This window comes from Pyrus communis, chromosome 7 (genome assembly GCF_963583255.1).
Source record: "Pyrus communis chromosome 7, drPyrComm1.1, whole genome shotgun sequence".
Classification (NCBI taxonomy): domain Eukaryota; kingdom Viridiplantae; phylum Streptophyta; class Magnoliopsida; order Rosales; family Rosaceae; genus Pyrus; species Pyrus communis.
Genome location: NC_084809.1, coordinates 3,112,796 through 3,126,909, shown reverse-complemented (window position 1 = coordinate 3,126,909; position 14,114 = coordinate 3,112,796). Strand labels below are relative to the sequence as shown.

Sequence of the window (14,114 nt, the reverse complement as noted above, 5' to 3'; positions counted from 1 at the left end):
CAATTTACAAGTTTAAAACCCCAAAATATAAATGATTATTGGCTAATAATTTGGTTATGACATTCTTCTTGTATAATTTAGTAATTTGATATTTTTTTTTGAAGTAAATTGATACGTTTTAAAAGAACAAAAAAGCTCACTATATATATATATATATATATATATATCCCAAATTAAAAGTTCGAGAGGCATTGCAAATTTCTCCTAGATTAGTAGGTTGTAGTTACAAGCATGCATGCAAAGGGCAATGCAAGCTGTGCTCACGTCAAGAGTTCAAGTGGCATCCTTTCTTACAGCGTAGGTTATGTGGTTCTCCGTTTCGCAAGGGAGTTGAAGTGCTGCGATTTCATATAGGCAAGAAAGCTTTTTTGTTTTGTCTTACAATAGTAAAAGGGTACGTAAATATTTGACAAAAGAATAGTAGGTAAATAACAAGGAAAGCCCTAGTTAGGGTTACGTTGTACCTACTACTTCGCGACGGTCTTCTAATCTCTCTCTCTCTCTCTCCCTCTATGATACCTCGCGGCTGAGCAATCGTCAATAAGGGTTTCGGTCTCACTATCTACACCTACAAGCAGCGGCTGCCAACCTCCATTCCCACCCATCTGCATTCTCAAGGCGATGGTTGAAATTAGAACGTCAGCAAGTTTAACATTTTGGTTTCGATGGGTTTTCCCACCGGATAGAGTGCCACTCAACCGAACTGAACCAAATCCTGCAGTGGTGATCGGTCAAATTGACGGTTTGGCGGTGGAATAAGACCAAACCGACTCGTGCCCAACCCTTGTACCAACTTTAAAGTTATCCCTTCACCCTAATACGAACGGTTTTGTGGTGTCGCTCCTTACCTGTTGTTTTATCCTTTATGTTTTGTGCTCAAGAGATAGCATCAGATTCTTGCCCCGCCGGAAACTTTGTACTGTTTCACTTTCATACCTCTATTTTTTATCCATGATGAATTTTTGTCGCATAATTAGAAGCCGTAACTCATTCATCCCAAGAGTGCTGTTGTTTAGTTACCTATTGGGTGGTTTCGCTTTCATTTATTAAGTGCTCGGATTGGGAACAAACATATAATTATATATTTTCCCTTGCTGGTTACTTTCAGAGTTGAAGGCATCAACTCTAAAGAATTTATCACTGGCTAGATGTGTAATGCCTTCTAATTAAGGCTACCACCTGGTTTCGACGGATTCAATCAGCTAACAACTCTCTGCGTAAAATCGCAAACGAAATTCTTGCCGCACGTCTGTTCTCGGACCTTTGATTATTGAGAGTCCATCACATCGACTGAATGATTTGAAACTGGTAAACCGCAAGTATCCACGAACGGTTTGTATTTCTCTAGTAAATCTTGCTTCCTTAGAACTGTTTCTGGGAATTGGGGACATCAAACCTCCACAGCCTATCCCCTGGACTTATTTCTAAACCAATTTGCACCATTTCCCGGGCTTGAGACTCTTCAGCTGCAGGTTGTGACTTTATGGTGCAGGAGATGTTGCACTGTACACTATTGCAAGATGTGAATTGCCATGATGGATAATGTCTTCTCTCTAACCTCCGATCGTTTGTCCAATGAAAATAAATAATAATAATTAGTCTCTCCTCATGCACTTAAGCGCATGCGAGGTAATCTTACGCATTACGCATTACGCATGACTTACAAATTTTTAACAATGCATGCACATTTTAATAATGCATCTAGTGTGCATTATTAAAGATATGTGAGTCGCACATATAACATATCATATGTGTGTAAACGCATATGGAGAGGCTAATATGACAATTTATATTACACATTTCAAATTCATTGATCAAACAACTCATAGAATTATTCAACATGTGCATTGTGAAAAACCTCGTACTGATCCTACAAATTCAATCAACGTTTATATTTACACAGCTCCTGCTCCAAAAAACATCACAAGATAAAGCATGAAGAAGCATACAATTTTTCAGCTGACCAGATGAAATGAGACTTGAAACTTTAGCAAATAGAGAAGCAAAAGCCTCCATTTGAAGTTTTTTCAAAACCAATCCAACGTTAACAGCGCCACCACCATTGTTGCCATCTGCAAAAGTGATTGTTCCAATTCTATTTATCCGAACCACTTCGGTGCTCCTTGGCCTTCCCCATCCAAAATCAGTATCATACGTGTCAAACCGATGCGATCCAGCGTTTGTAAATAATCTCTGGTGACCAGCACCACTACTAGTCTGCTCATCAGAAGGGTACAAACTGTTAAAGAATTTCCCCGCACCATTCATCCAAATACCGTCATCAACTTTAATGGTTTCGGTGATCGCATTTACTGCTACAACCAACCCGTCTTCTCCCAGAAGTCCTTTTCTTTCTGCAAGTGCTAGACAGCCCGTTACGCAGTTTCCAAAATAGTTTGCGGGTATAAAGGAGGGTAAGCGCGACCGGCAGTTCACGCTAAATGACATAGGTATTATGTCCCCTTTTACTTCTTCCTGCAAACCCATGAATAGGCGCACGTTAGAGAAAACGTTGATAAATGAACAGATCGATCATGTCCCTCTTCTTGTTTCCACGTGGTCTCTTCCGTTCTAGTCATGACCCATTTCCGTAAAGCTTGTATCTTTGCGCTCGTGAATTCGAAGTTGCCTCGAGTTGAATCTGACATCACTAGAGATTTATAGCGAGCTGCAACCATCATACTTTGATTATTTTAACGTCTGTCCATGTTCAGAAACTGGTTCAAGTAAATATCTTCCAGTTGGAGGCAGAAGGGGTCTTTGACACCCCTTCGGTCGTAAAACGGTTTGAGCTGATCAAGGAAAAAAATGTCATCGGATTGATGAACGTGTTTGCACATGTGGGTCCAAGATTTCAAAAACACGAAGAGAGTCTTGCCGTCAACAGCCGCATGGTGCATGGATATTCCAACGGAAAAGCCCCTGCTGTTGGGAAAGATGGTGATTTGAAACGCCATCACCGCGGCTTTTTCATGAGATTTCGCCAGTTGGGGCACAAGAGGGTGGTATTCTTTGGCATCAATTTTAAAATCATTGCTTGAGAGACGGTGGTAATCGGCATCAGATTCGGCTACTGTGAAGGAAACGGTGTCGCCTTTGACATAATTGAGGGTGGGTTTGGGGGAGTTTTCGGGCCAAGTGATGTTTCCAGCTAGAGGTAGAAAATATTGGAGGGTGATAGAGAGAGAGGTTTTGAGTTTTGGAATAATTGTTGAATGAAAGAAGAGTAGGGTGTCTGCAGGGGAAGAGCAAGGCAATATGTCATAGAAGAAAAGACGATGGAAGGGTGGATACCTTAGCTATACGAGGTCAAAGAAGGTTAGAGGAAGAGACAAGTACTCTTGAGCTGGCAGCGCGTGATTGATCTGAGATATTGCTTCTGACATAGTGGGATCTGCCTCGTAAGTAAGTTTCTCTCCTTGAGCTTGGATGGCTGACGCCGTTGACGAGCCAGGTTGTGGAGCTACCCTGCAAACTTGAAAGACTTTCACTGCCATTGGATTATGGTATTGGAGTTTTCAAATGAAATGAACAACTTTGTAAGGAAGTGTTTAATTATATATAGTCTAGCTTGACATTTCACCCACTCCGTCCATCTTCTACCCTTCGCTAGTCCTGCCCATCTCAGCGATCACTTTGGTGAACGCATGTGAAAGTATAGAGAGTGATACTCTGGTAGCACTAAATGAGGGCAAAGTACTGACAGTAATTTCCGTCTGACAACTAGCGCCCTGTTTCTTTGGGACAAGCCAACAGGTGCAATGACTTGATGATCAAGCAACTGGGTCAGTGCTCTATGTCGGCTTTGGAAGCAGGACTGCCATGTCAACGGAGCTAATTAGAGAGTTGGTGATGGCCTCGTGAGGAGGGGTTGCAGGTTTCTGTGGGCTGTGAAGGATAAGAAAGTTGACGTGGAACATGACGAGAAACTGACTGAGGTGCTTGGAGAGGGTGGAGAAAAGTGGATTGGCAGTGAAGAACTGGGGAAGGAGGAGATATTGAGCCATCTGGCCATCGGTGTTACTGTGGCTGGAACTCCTTGTCTGAGGCTCTCTGGAACGGTGTGCCCGTGTTAGCATGGCAGTAACATGGAGAACAGAAAATCAATGCAGATTTGATGGAGAAAATTGGACTCGGAATTGGGATAAGAGTTGGGGTTGGCGTGATAGGTAGATGGTGGTGAAAACAGAGGACATTGCACAGACGGTTAGTGAGATAATGGGTAATGAGTTGTTGAAGTTGCAAGCGCACGGCACATTAGAGAAGAGGCTAGAAGGGCTGTTGGAGATGGCGGTGGTTATACGAAGAGTCTCGCTGCTCTCATCGACACATGGAAGAAGTTTCAGGTACTACCATGTTAAACCTTCATTTCTGAGATCAGATTAGAGCAAAGATGCATTCAGTTGAGACAAATCAGATGCAGATCAAGCCATAATCTCACAATATTTGTAACTACTGTTATAAGGTATATCAAAACATAATGAAAAAGCAAAAACAACTTCTGGTTTACCGCATGTTATTGTTTAAAGGGTACTTCCAACTAGAGATTTATTTTGTCGGACTGCTGTACCAGTTAACCAGAAAGAGCTTTCTTCGAAATGACATCGAAAGAAATCCCGTTCTCTTGGAGCCTTTCCTGAAGACCAGTTGGGCCAAACACAATGCCAGCTGGGAGAACTCCTCCCTTTGGAAGGTTGTCGCGGTCGCTCAGAACAATCAGAGCACACTGAAGTAGAATTATCGGGGTGGTCAAATAACCAATCTCAGGCCCCATCACTCTTGTTATTATTTCCATGTTAGGTTTTCTGCTTCCCTGCGAAACAAGACTGCTGTCGCTGAAACCATGTCCAACAAACCACATCTTAAACGAAGCGCTTCTCACCTCATCCTCGGAGGGACCCTTCTTCCTGAACCATCCAACACTGAAAAATGAGGGAAATTTCAGAAGAAGCCACCTCCCAAAGGAGAATCTACCCAAGAGCCCAATAAAGATTCCGACCGTCATGATACGCAAAATGCCCAACAGTGACTTGGTCCCTATCTTCACCCCGAAATGAGCTGGCTTCACTGTTGACCAGAAGGCTTCTCTTTTCTCAATGTGCTCAGAACTCTCGTTCCTCCCAGGAAGCCCGTGGGGGTTTTCAGTCAGAAATCCAAGTGTTCTACGTACAACGATAGCATCTGCTGAAGGTAGCTTCACAGCCCAAAGGCCAATATCTTTCTGATGTTCTATGGTTGGTCCTTTAGGAGGAGGACCAGGAATCTGCAACCAATAAAGAAATTCAAGATCAACCAATTGAGCTGCCCTGACCCAGTAATGTACACATGCACCATCAACCCAAAAATCGAAATGAATTACTCGAATTGAAAATCCTACACTTCCCAATGTCTATTAGCATCCAAACATTTGGAATTCATGAGTGAGACTCTAAACCCAGAAAAATAAATTGATGAACAACGAATCCCCTGAACTACGAAACCAATAAGGACCACTAAGGGCTCCAGGATAGTGGAGTAAGGTACAAAACTGCGAATTCGATTCATTGATGTATTTGCTAACTGAGCAAACCGAGACATTGAAAGGAACATGCGACCCAAAACACAAACTTAAAATTCGTATCGGTTTCTACTTTTTGCCAATAGCAGGACCTAAATTAAGACAACATTTGCACCAAGATTCGACATTTTATTTGTGTTCTTCCCCTACATTATTCCAGCAATAATATGAACAGTAAATTCTAATTATCAAAGCAGTAAATTCAAATTATAAACTTCCAACTACGAACATAAAAGGTTTAAAAATCTCAGATTTATTTGATTAACAATTACCGCAGGCCTAGCTCTTCTGGGTCTGGACCGCCGGAGCTCCTGCAACTTATCGGCATTTGCCACACCCAGCACCGCCGATTCGTACGTCCCTAAATTCCCAACAATCCTCTTCTCCGACTCCAAGCTCACATAAGCCTCAACCCGGTTCGGCACAGCCGGGTCGACCCACTGCCTCGAATTGAACATCAACCCAAACTCCGCCGGAACAGAGTCGAAACCACATGCCGAAACCACCAACGAACCGGTCTCCGCCGCCTTGCCATGGTACTGCGCCTCCATCCTCTCCATAAACTCAGGCTCCCCGCATATATCCAAGTAGTCGCAGCCGGTTTCGGCGCAGGCAGCGACGACGGGATCACCGTAGAGACGGAAGGGGCCGACGCAATTGAGGATCAGGGTGGTTTGGGTGCAGAGGCGGTGGAGAGACGGTGGATCGGTGGTGTCGGCGGTGATGATGGGGATGGACGGTGGTGAGTTCGGGTGGGCTGCCCATTTGAGGGTTTGGGTTAGTTTGGTTGGGTTGCGACCGGCTAAAGCTAGAGACTTGAGAGGGGAGGCGGGCGTGTTCAGAAATTTCAGAGCTTCTCTGACGACGTACTTGCCGGTGAAGCCGGAGGCGCCGAGGATTATGAGATCGTAGGAAGGAGGGCTGGCGGTGGTTTGGGGTTGAAGTTCCGGCATGATTGGATTTGAATGAGAGTGAAAGTTGACTGGAGCTTTATATACTGATGTCAGATTTGGTTATCTTGTACAGTTATGTCCGCCGGAAAAATCTAGTGTCGAGTGGCCACGTCATCGGTCACCTTTCACCCATACCCCGAATTTACAGTAAATACTCACCGATTCACCGAGTTATAAGTGTTTATGAGACGGATGATTTATTATTTCAATACGTTGCAACTATTCATTGAACATGCGTAACTATTGAGATCGTGTCCTGGAATTTCTATTTCGCGTGTTAGTAATTGAATAAGTCATTCTTACATTCATGTTAGAAAATGTTAAATCTCTACTCGTATTCATCAGAAAATTGATATTTCAAAAGATGAAATTTCACTCAACTTTTAGCTAGTGCATTTGTAACACGACCTAAAAAAGCCTTACTGGGATCTGAGCAATTCTTCGAGTTGCTTTTACAAAATTCCCCCATTAAGCTAGCTAGATAAAGATCTTTAGTTTACTATAACACGCACATAATCAGATGCCTTACTGTCCCCAAGGGCCGGCTGTTCATTAGAAGTTGACATGCACGCAATCTTTTTATTTTGTATATCCGATGAATAACTTGTGTATGTGTCAGGAATGAAAAAAATACTCCTTGAGAAGTAGTCAAATAGTGTCTATTGAAGTAATGATATTGAGTGATTGAACATATCATGTGATCAGACGTAAGTAAGATTCTCCCTCCACCAAAAAGTCATTGTGTAGTTGAGAGAAAGTGCATGGAAGCATGAAGTATTAGCAATACGAATGATGCGTCGAAAGTCATAATAGGTTCACATACTTATTGGTATTAAGTGATCTAACATGTCACCTAATCCGGCAGCCTGACCCATCATTCTTACTGCCTAGCATGTCACTGTGGAACAATGAGCAACTTGTAAGACAAACCAAATATTTATTTTCTTTTTCCATTGTCTCAATCTTTTCTTGGCTACAATTTAGCTCTAGGAGTGGTTAGGTTTAGTTGGTAAAGGAAAACATCTTCCATTACGTAGGGTACAAGAAACATAATCTTATGTGAAATTGAAGGAATCAAAATTGAAGTGGAAGGGAGGAGAATTTCACATCTCGAACACCTGTTTATCTATCAAGTCTGTATCAGACTATAACCTGGAGTTCTTTTAAGACCTCTCTGTTTTGCGGTGTTTCTTATTCCGACTACTTCGTTCCACTTTCCACCTTCTGCATACAAATTTGACACCAGGGCGATCGCGCTTGAGTTCTCGGGATCTAAGTCCAAGAGCCGCCTTCCCAAAACCTCACCCATCTCCGTATTTCCGTGTACTTTACAAGCGGCAAGCAGGGTTTTCAGTGGAGAAGCAGTAAGATCTGATGGCATGGATTTGATCAGATTATATGCTTCTTCAAGCAATCCTGCTCGGCTTAGTAAATCGACCATACAACCATAGTGTTCTTCACGTGGGATTATGGAATGTTCCTCAACCATGGACTTGAAAACTCGTAGGCCCTCGTTTACCATACCGGAATGGCTGCAAGCGGTGAGAACTGATGTAAAGGTTACTTCATCAGGGACAACCTTCTCACTTTTCATCTGTTCAAAGAGCGTTAGGGCCTCCTTGCATTTCCCGTGCACCCCATATGCAAGGATCATCGTGTTCCATGATGTCGGACACCGTTCAACTGCATGCTCAAATAGATTAGCAGCCATATTTAATTTCCCACACTTGGAATAAGTCGTGATTAAAGAATTGGTGAGAGATATATCGTTGTTTATATCAGCTCGATACAAGTGACAGTGGACTTCTTTTGCAAAACTCAGACTTCCAAGCTGACAAATTGCCTGAAGCAAAGTTATCAGAGTAACTAAATCATGTTGCGCCAGCTCAATTTGCATCGATCGAAACAATGTTACGGCTTCATCGGCATGGCCGTGGTAAACATAACCCATCATCATTGAAGTCCATGAGACCAAATCCCGATATCTCACCTTGTTAAAGATTTGCCTCGCATGGTCTAAACAACCACATTTTGCGTACATGTAGATAATTTGATTCATAACTTCAGTATTCAAGTCAAACCCGTGTCTTAATACAAGACCGTGGATGCACTTGCCTTTTCTTATGCCTTTCAGCTCAGAAGTAGCAGAAATTACACTCAACAAGGAACCTAGGTTTGGTTTAATACCTTCTCCAATCATTTGGACAAAGATGTCCACAGCTTCGCTGGCATAATTATTGTGGAGATAGCCCGTCATCATCACATCATAAGATATAGCATCCTTTTTCTCCATTCTATCAAATAGTTGCCTGGACTGGATCAACTTGTTTGATTTGGAGTATAGATCGACCAGAGCGGTGGCTGCCAATAGATCAAGCTGAATACCAGCTCCAATAATGTAACCGTGGATACTCTTTCCTGGACGCAAATAATTCAAGCAAGCACAAGACAGAATCCCATTGGACAAAGTTATCAAATCCGGGACAAAATGTTCTTCCATCACTTGACAGAAAAGGCGGAAAGCCTCCAAGGGCTGTTCCATTTTAAGACAACCAGCAATCATCACATTCCAAGAACCAATAGTCTTTCTATCCATTTCGCCAAAAATGCAGGCTGCCCTTCTAGGGGATCCACATTTGTTATACATGTCCACGAGACTTGTTTCGAATACTTCATCCGAACCACCAATTCCTCTTCTAATAGCATAGCCATGGACCGAACGTCCTTCTTTCAGTGTCTCTAACTGCGACGCTGCCTGAAGTAAGCTAACAAGAGTGACCCGATTTGGATGCAATCCTTGCCTCTGCATACGGCGTGCAAACCCAAAAGCCTCGCAAGCGTGTTGATCGCCACTCTGAGCATAACCAGTAATAATCGAAGTGTAGACAACAATATCTCTCTCAGTAATTTCATCGAACACTTTAGCTGCTTCATCAACAAACCCACATCTAGAATGCAACCCGATGAGCGACGAACCCACAAATCCATTTGAACAAAACCCAGACTTCAGAGCATCCCCATGAATCCCTCGTCCAAATCCCAAATACCCCAACTCGATACAACTTTTCAAAGCAAACGTAATGGCACCGCTATCCAACCCGATATTCCACCGCCTCAAATCTACGTACCGCCGAAGAACTTCGTCAAATTGACCGGCTCTGAAATACCCAACAAGGATTGCATTCCAGAGAGACAGATTCCCGTTGACGATTCTGTCGAAAACCCATCTGGAATCTGATAAAAGGTCGAACTTTGCGTAGCAATTCAGGAGCTTGCAGCCGAGAAATATATTGTTTCCGAGGCCGTGAGCGAAAATGCGCGCGTGGAGTTTTCTCAGTGAAAAAGCGTCTGAACAATTGTCCAAGAAAGAAGCGAGCTTTTCTGACAGAAATGGAGATTGAGGGCGTGGGTCGTCGAGAATCGATGTGCAGAGAAATCTAATCTGGGTTTTGGAGGGCAATGATCCGAACCCGGATTTAATACGATTCATGACTGTAAGCGATTGGTGAGAGAGCAAGCATTTTGATACCTCTCTCTCTCTATCTCTCTCTAAACTAAGCAGATCGGTTTGTTTGAACTTTGGTTCCTCTTCTTAGTTTTCATCATAATTTACTTATAAATTCTGTTAAATATGGCAATTTTATTTAACTTTTTGTCGAATACATTAATTAATTTTTTATTTATGGTGATAGCAATATAATTTTAAATATGCAAACCATGTGTATTGGGTATTTCAGTAGAAAGTGGCATTATTGAGAATAAGTTCCTAACTTCATGAATTGTTAATAAAAATGGTAACTTCTTATGCTTTATGATGTGACTAATCATATATTCATTCAAAAATAGAAACTATACCTGCATCCATTTATTTTGTAATAATATGTCAATAAATATCATACTTTATATATATACTAACATTTGCTTACACACTTTGTGTATATGAACACCTTTTTTTAGAAAATGAGAAGGAGAGAGGGAGGGAGAGAGAGAGAAGGAGAGGTTTTTGCTTTTGGTTTTTTTTTTTTTTTTAATTTTAAGTATTAGAGATATTTTAACATCATCTATAGGTGAGGCTTTAATAAAAAATAGTAAATTTGGACTTGTGAAATTACATTATTGACCATCATTTTTTTTTTTTTTTGTAATAGAAGACTAAGTTATCTTTTCACTCTCTTTTGGTTGACAAAGAGGGTTTCATTAATTAATAGCGATATATATATATATATATATATATATATATGATTTGAATGAATTTCCAAAAGAAAATTTTTCTTCTGATTTTTTAATTTGGGTAGTCCATATAGGTGATAGAGTGGGCCTTGTGATGCCACGTAGGCATATAACAAAGATATTGACCGAAAAATTGACGAATGTATGATACTACAATGAAATCTTAATTTGTTATACAAGGATGTACAATTTTAAGATTTTGTGTGGGAGTTGCAATTAAACACGAAATTTACCCATTAATTAATCTATCCCATTTTGGTTTTGGGATTGGGATTCTTCCATGCCATTCAATGTCATGTTTAGCTTATTTAGTTTGTGAATGACATAACGAAGTATGTCACTTGCAATTGTTCTACTTGTACAAAGTCTTTTCAAGGTTGGATAGGACTTAATCACCGTTGTCACAAAGCGTGTGGCCCAACATGCAAGAGCAAACCACCCAAAAGATGGAACTAATATGATCGTTAGTAGAATCAAGGCAAAAGTTCCACACAAGAGGTTGACTCTGTTCATCAATTCATAGAGATCTGAATTGTGGGAAGCTTGCAGTATCTTGACAATTGCCAATGTCCCTGCATAAGCGAATAAATCGGTAATTTACATCAAAACAATGACGTAGTCTATGTCAAATGGGGACGCCTGCAAGGTTACACATTTAACTTGTAGGAGCAAGCCTAGCATGGTGAGGAGAAAGAAAATGGATTTGTGGAGACCATTATCCTCCCTTGTGCTACTAGAAAGAAAATTAGATAGTAAGTGGATGAAATTCATTGAATCCCACTTATTGCAGGGGACGTTGGAGGGATGAGTAGTATCCGTTTTGGGTTTTCATTTGCAAACAAAATGAGAGACTTGCCGCGACTAACAAGGAGTTTACCAGGGCGCTTTGTTTTTCCATGATCGCAGAGAAAAATATTTTAAAGAAGTACAGAATAGGGTAGTGCTGTATTTGTAATAATAGAGAGCACGGGATTGGATAGGTAATGAATGTATAGTAAATGGAGTTGATGAAAATGACGATAAAGAACAAGACTTATGGTCATCTGTGTGAACTATAGCTTAGAGCCTGAGAGAGAGACAGATCTTTTAGGTACTATTTGGTACGTAGACGGGACGAGACAGAGGTTCCGTGTATGTTTGGTATGCGCATGACAGAACAGATAAGAAATCTTTCAGACGGATTTTGAACAAATCGATGGGAAAAACCAAGTGGGTACCTCTCGAGTCAGCGAGTGATAGTAATTTGACAAGATAGGTTCATCATCAATATCTGAGCGAGCTTTGTGTGGAAATTTTCAGGTCGACGGGCCGAGGGCCCACTCCAACAACACCGATATTGTCCCCACTTAACCACCTGCACAATCCTCAGGTGTGGGGTTTTATCACAAAAGGCCTCCGTGTTAATTAGAGATGGGTATTTCTATTTAAAGCACTCTTCTCTTCTCCCTCTGTCCGATGTGGGACTGGGGGTTCCAACACTCCCCCGCACGTGAGACCCCACTTATGGGTCACACGTGAATTTCCACACATCGGCAACCACGTGGAGCCATGTCGGGACTCACCCAATCACGCGGGGCCAATGGGGACCCACCCAAACACGTGGCATCTTTGGCCTACGTGGACAATCACGCGGGGCCAATGGGGACCCACCCAATCACGTGGCAGTACGGGCCCGTCCCCTAGCTCTGATACCATGTGAAAATTTTCAGGTCGACGGGCCGAGGGCCCACTCCAACAACACCGATACTGTCCCCACTTAACCACCTGCACAATCTTCAGGTGTGGGGTTTTATCACAAAAGGCCTCGGTGTTAATTAGAGAGGGGTATTTCTATTTAAAGCACTCTTCTCTTCTCCCTCTGTCCGATGTAGGACTGGGGGTTCCAACACTTTGTCCTGCATTATGAGCCATAGATCTTCATCTGGGTCGAGATCCTCCACGATTCTGCACATCTGAGTGGTTTTTGTGCGGTTCTGGCAAATGGGTGCGCAGGAAACTTGATCGGAGAAGCTACGGCGGCAGAAGTTCATGAATTGGTAACGGTCTTTGTCGGAACTGGACCTGTTGCGATCCCGAGAAAGTTGGTTGGTCTGAGTATCGATGCAAGTAACCATGGGAGAGGAAGGGTTTTGAAGATTTGCATGGATATAGAATCGGCTATTTGTGTTCCACGGATGTGGAACGAGTCGTTCCAGGGGGGTGAGGTGGAACAAAAATTCACCCAAAACTCATCCTGTGGAACAACGCATTCCACCCGTTTTAGGCGCACCAAACATGGGACGAAACGCCTCGTCCCACTCCGTTCCGTCCCATTCCACGTACCAAACGGTACCTTATGTATGGGAAGCTCAAAAGGAAGCAAGCGAGTGGATGAGTTGCCTCTGAGTCATTGAGCCAGTTGACAGAAAAAGGTAACAATTCCATTCCATGCATACACACGCACGTAGTGTTGTAATTTTCGTACGCAATGTGACATAAGAATCCCTACTCATGGTGCAAACCAATGTTAGAAATGAGTACCTCAGATCGATCAAACTGAAAGAAACCCTCACGAAAAGGACAAAGGAAAACAAGTTATGTTCAGATTATAATCGTTGATAAGTTAACTACTGTTCTTGTAGACCACACTTTTTCTTTACATTTTTTATGCTCTGTTTTTTCTTTTTCAATAAAAGAACGGAAGTATGAAACTTCGTTTTACAAGGCTTTATACATAAGAACCACAACAGTCATAGTTCAACTACAAGATTATATCAGGTATTCAAATAAAACAAATTCAAATTTGCATAAGATAAAGGTAAGAGCAGCGAAACATCTTAAACTAACCACCCTTATCAACACCTACAACTCGCTCTTTCATAAAATTAATTAAGCTATAGCTATTCCATTTTGGTTTTGGGATTGGGATTCTTCTGTGCCGTTCAATCTCATGTTTAGCTCTTTCATTTTGCGAATGATATAATGGAGAATGTCAGTTACAATTGTTGTACTTGTGCAAAGTCTTTTCAAGGTTGAGTAGGACTTAATCACACTTGTCACAAAGTATATGGCCCAGCATGCCAAAGTAAACCACCCAAAAGTTGGAACTAGGATGATCGTTAGTAGAATCAAAGCAAAAGTTCCACTCAAAAGGCTGATTCTGTTCATCAATTCATAGATATCTGAATTGTGGGAAGCTTGTTGTATCTTGAGAATCGCCAATGTCCCAGCATAAGCAAATAAATCTGCAATTAACATCAAAACAATGATGTAGTCTATGTCAAATGGAGACGTCTGCAAGGTTGCACATTTAACTTGTAGGAGCATGCCTAGCATGGCGAAGAGAAAGAAAATACATTCGTGGAGACCACTAACCTCCTTTATGCTGCTTGAAA

At 41.9% G+C, this 14,114-nt stretch overlaps 2 protein-coding genes and 1 pseudogene across 2 annotated transcripts; all 3 read right to left on the bottom strand.

Moving 5' to 3' along the window:
• Nucleotides 1-1,878: 1,878 nt before the first annotated feature.
• Nucleotides 1,879-4,287, bottom strand: LOC137739353 (phenolic glucoside malonyltransferase 1-like; annotated as a pseudogene).
• A 121-nt stretch (nt 4,288-4,408) lies between these two features.
• LOC137739349 (probable mitochondrial saccharopine dehydrogenase-like oxidoreductase At5g39410) lies at nt 4,409-6,545 on the bottom strand. Its single transcript, XM_068478908.1, has 2 exons — nt 5,830-6,545; nt 4,409-5,263 (listed from the first exon to the last, which is right to left on the bottom strand). The coding sequence occupies exons 1-2, from the start codon at nt 6,508-6,510 to the stop codon at nt 4,574-4,576; spliced, it is 1,371 nt and encodes a 456-aa protein (XP_068335009.1). The 5' UTR covers nt 6,511-6,545; the 3' UTR covers nt 4,409-4,573.
• A 1,094-nt stretch (nt 6,546-7,639) lies between these two features.
• On the bottom strand, nt 7,640-10,000 carry LOC137739352 (pentatricopeptide repeat-containing protein At3g03580-like). Its single transcript, XM_068478912.1, has one exon. It carries the CDS (start codon nt 9,998-10,000, stop codon nt 7,640-7,642), a length of 2,361 nt encoding a protein of 786 aa, XP_068335013.1.
• Between the last annotated feature and the right edge of the window lie 4,114 nt (nt 10,001-14,114).

Excerpts from the sequence above, each read along its gene's own strand:
- LOC137739352 (XM_068478912.1), bottom strand. The coding sequence starts at position 10,000 with ATGAATCGTATTAAATCCGGGTTCGGATCATTGCCCTCCAAAACCCAG.
- LOC137739349 (XM_068478908.1), bottom strand. The coding sequence starts at position 6,510 with ATGCCGGAACTTCAACCCCAAACCACCGCCAGCCCTCCTTCCTACGAT. Across the intron at positions 5,264-5,829 it reads CCAGAAGAGCTAGGCCTGCG|ATTCCTGGTCCTCCTCCTAA; the intron begins GTAATTGTTAAT and ends TATTGGTTGCAG.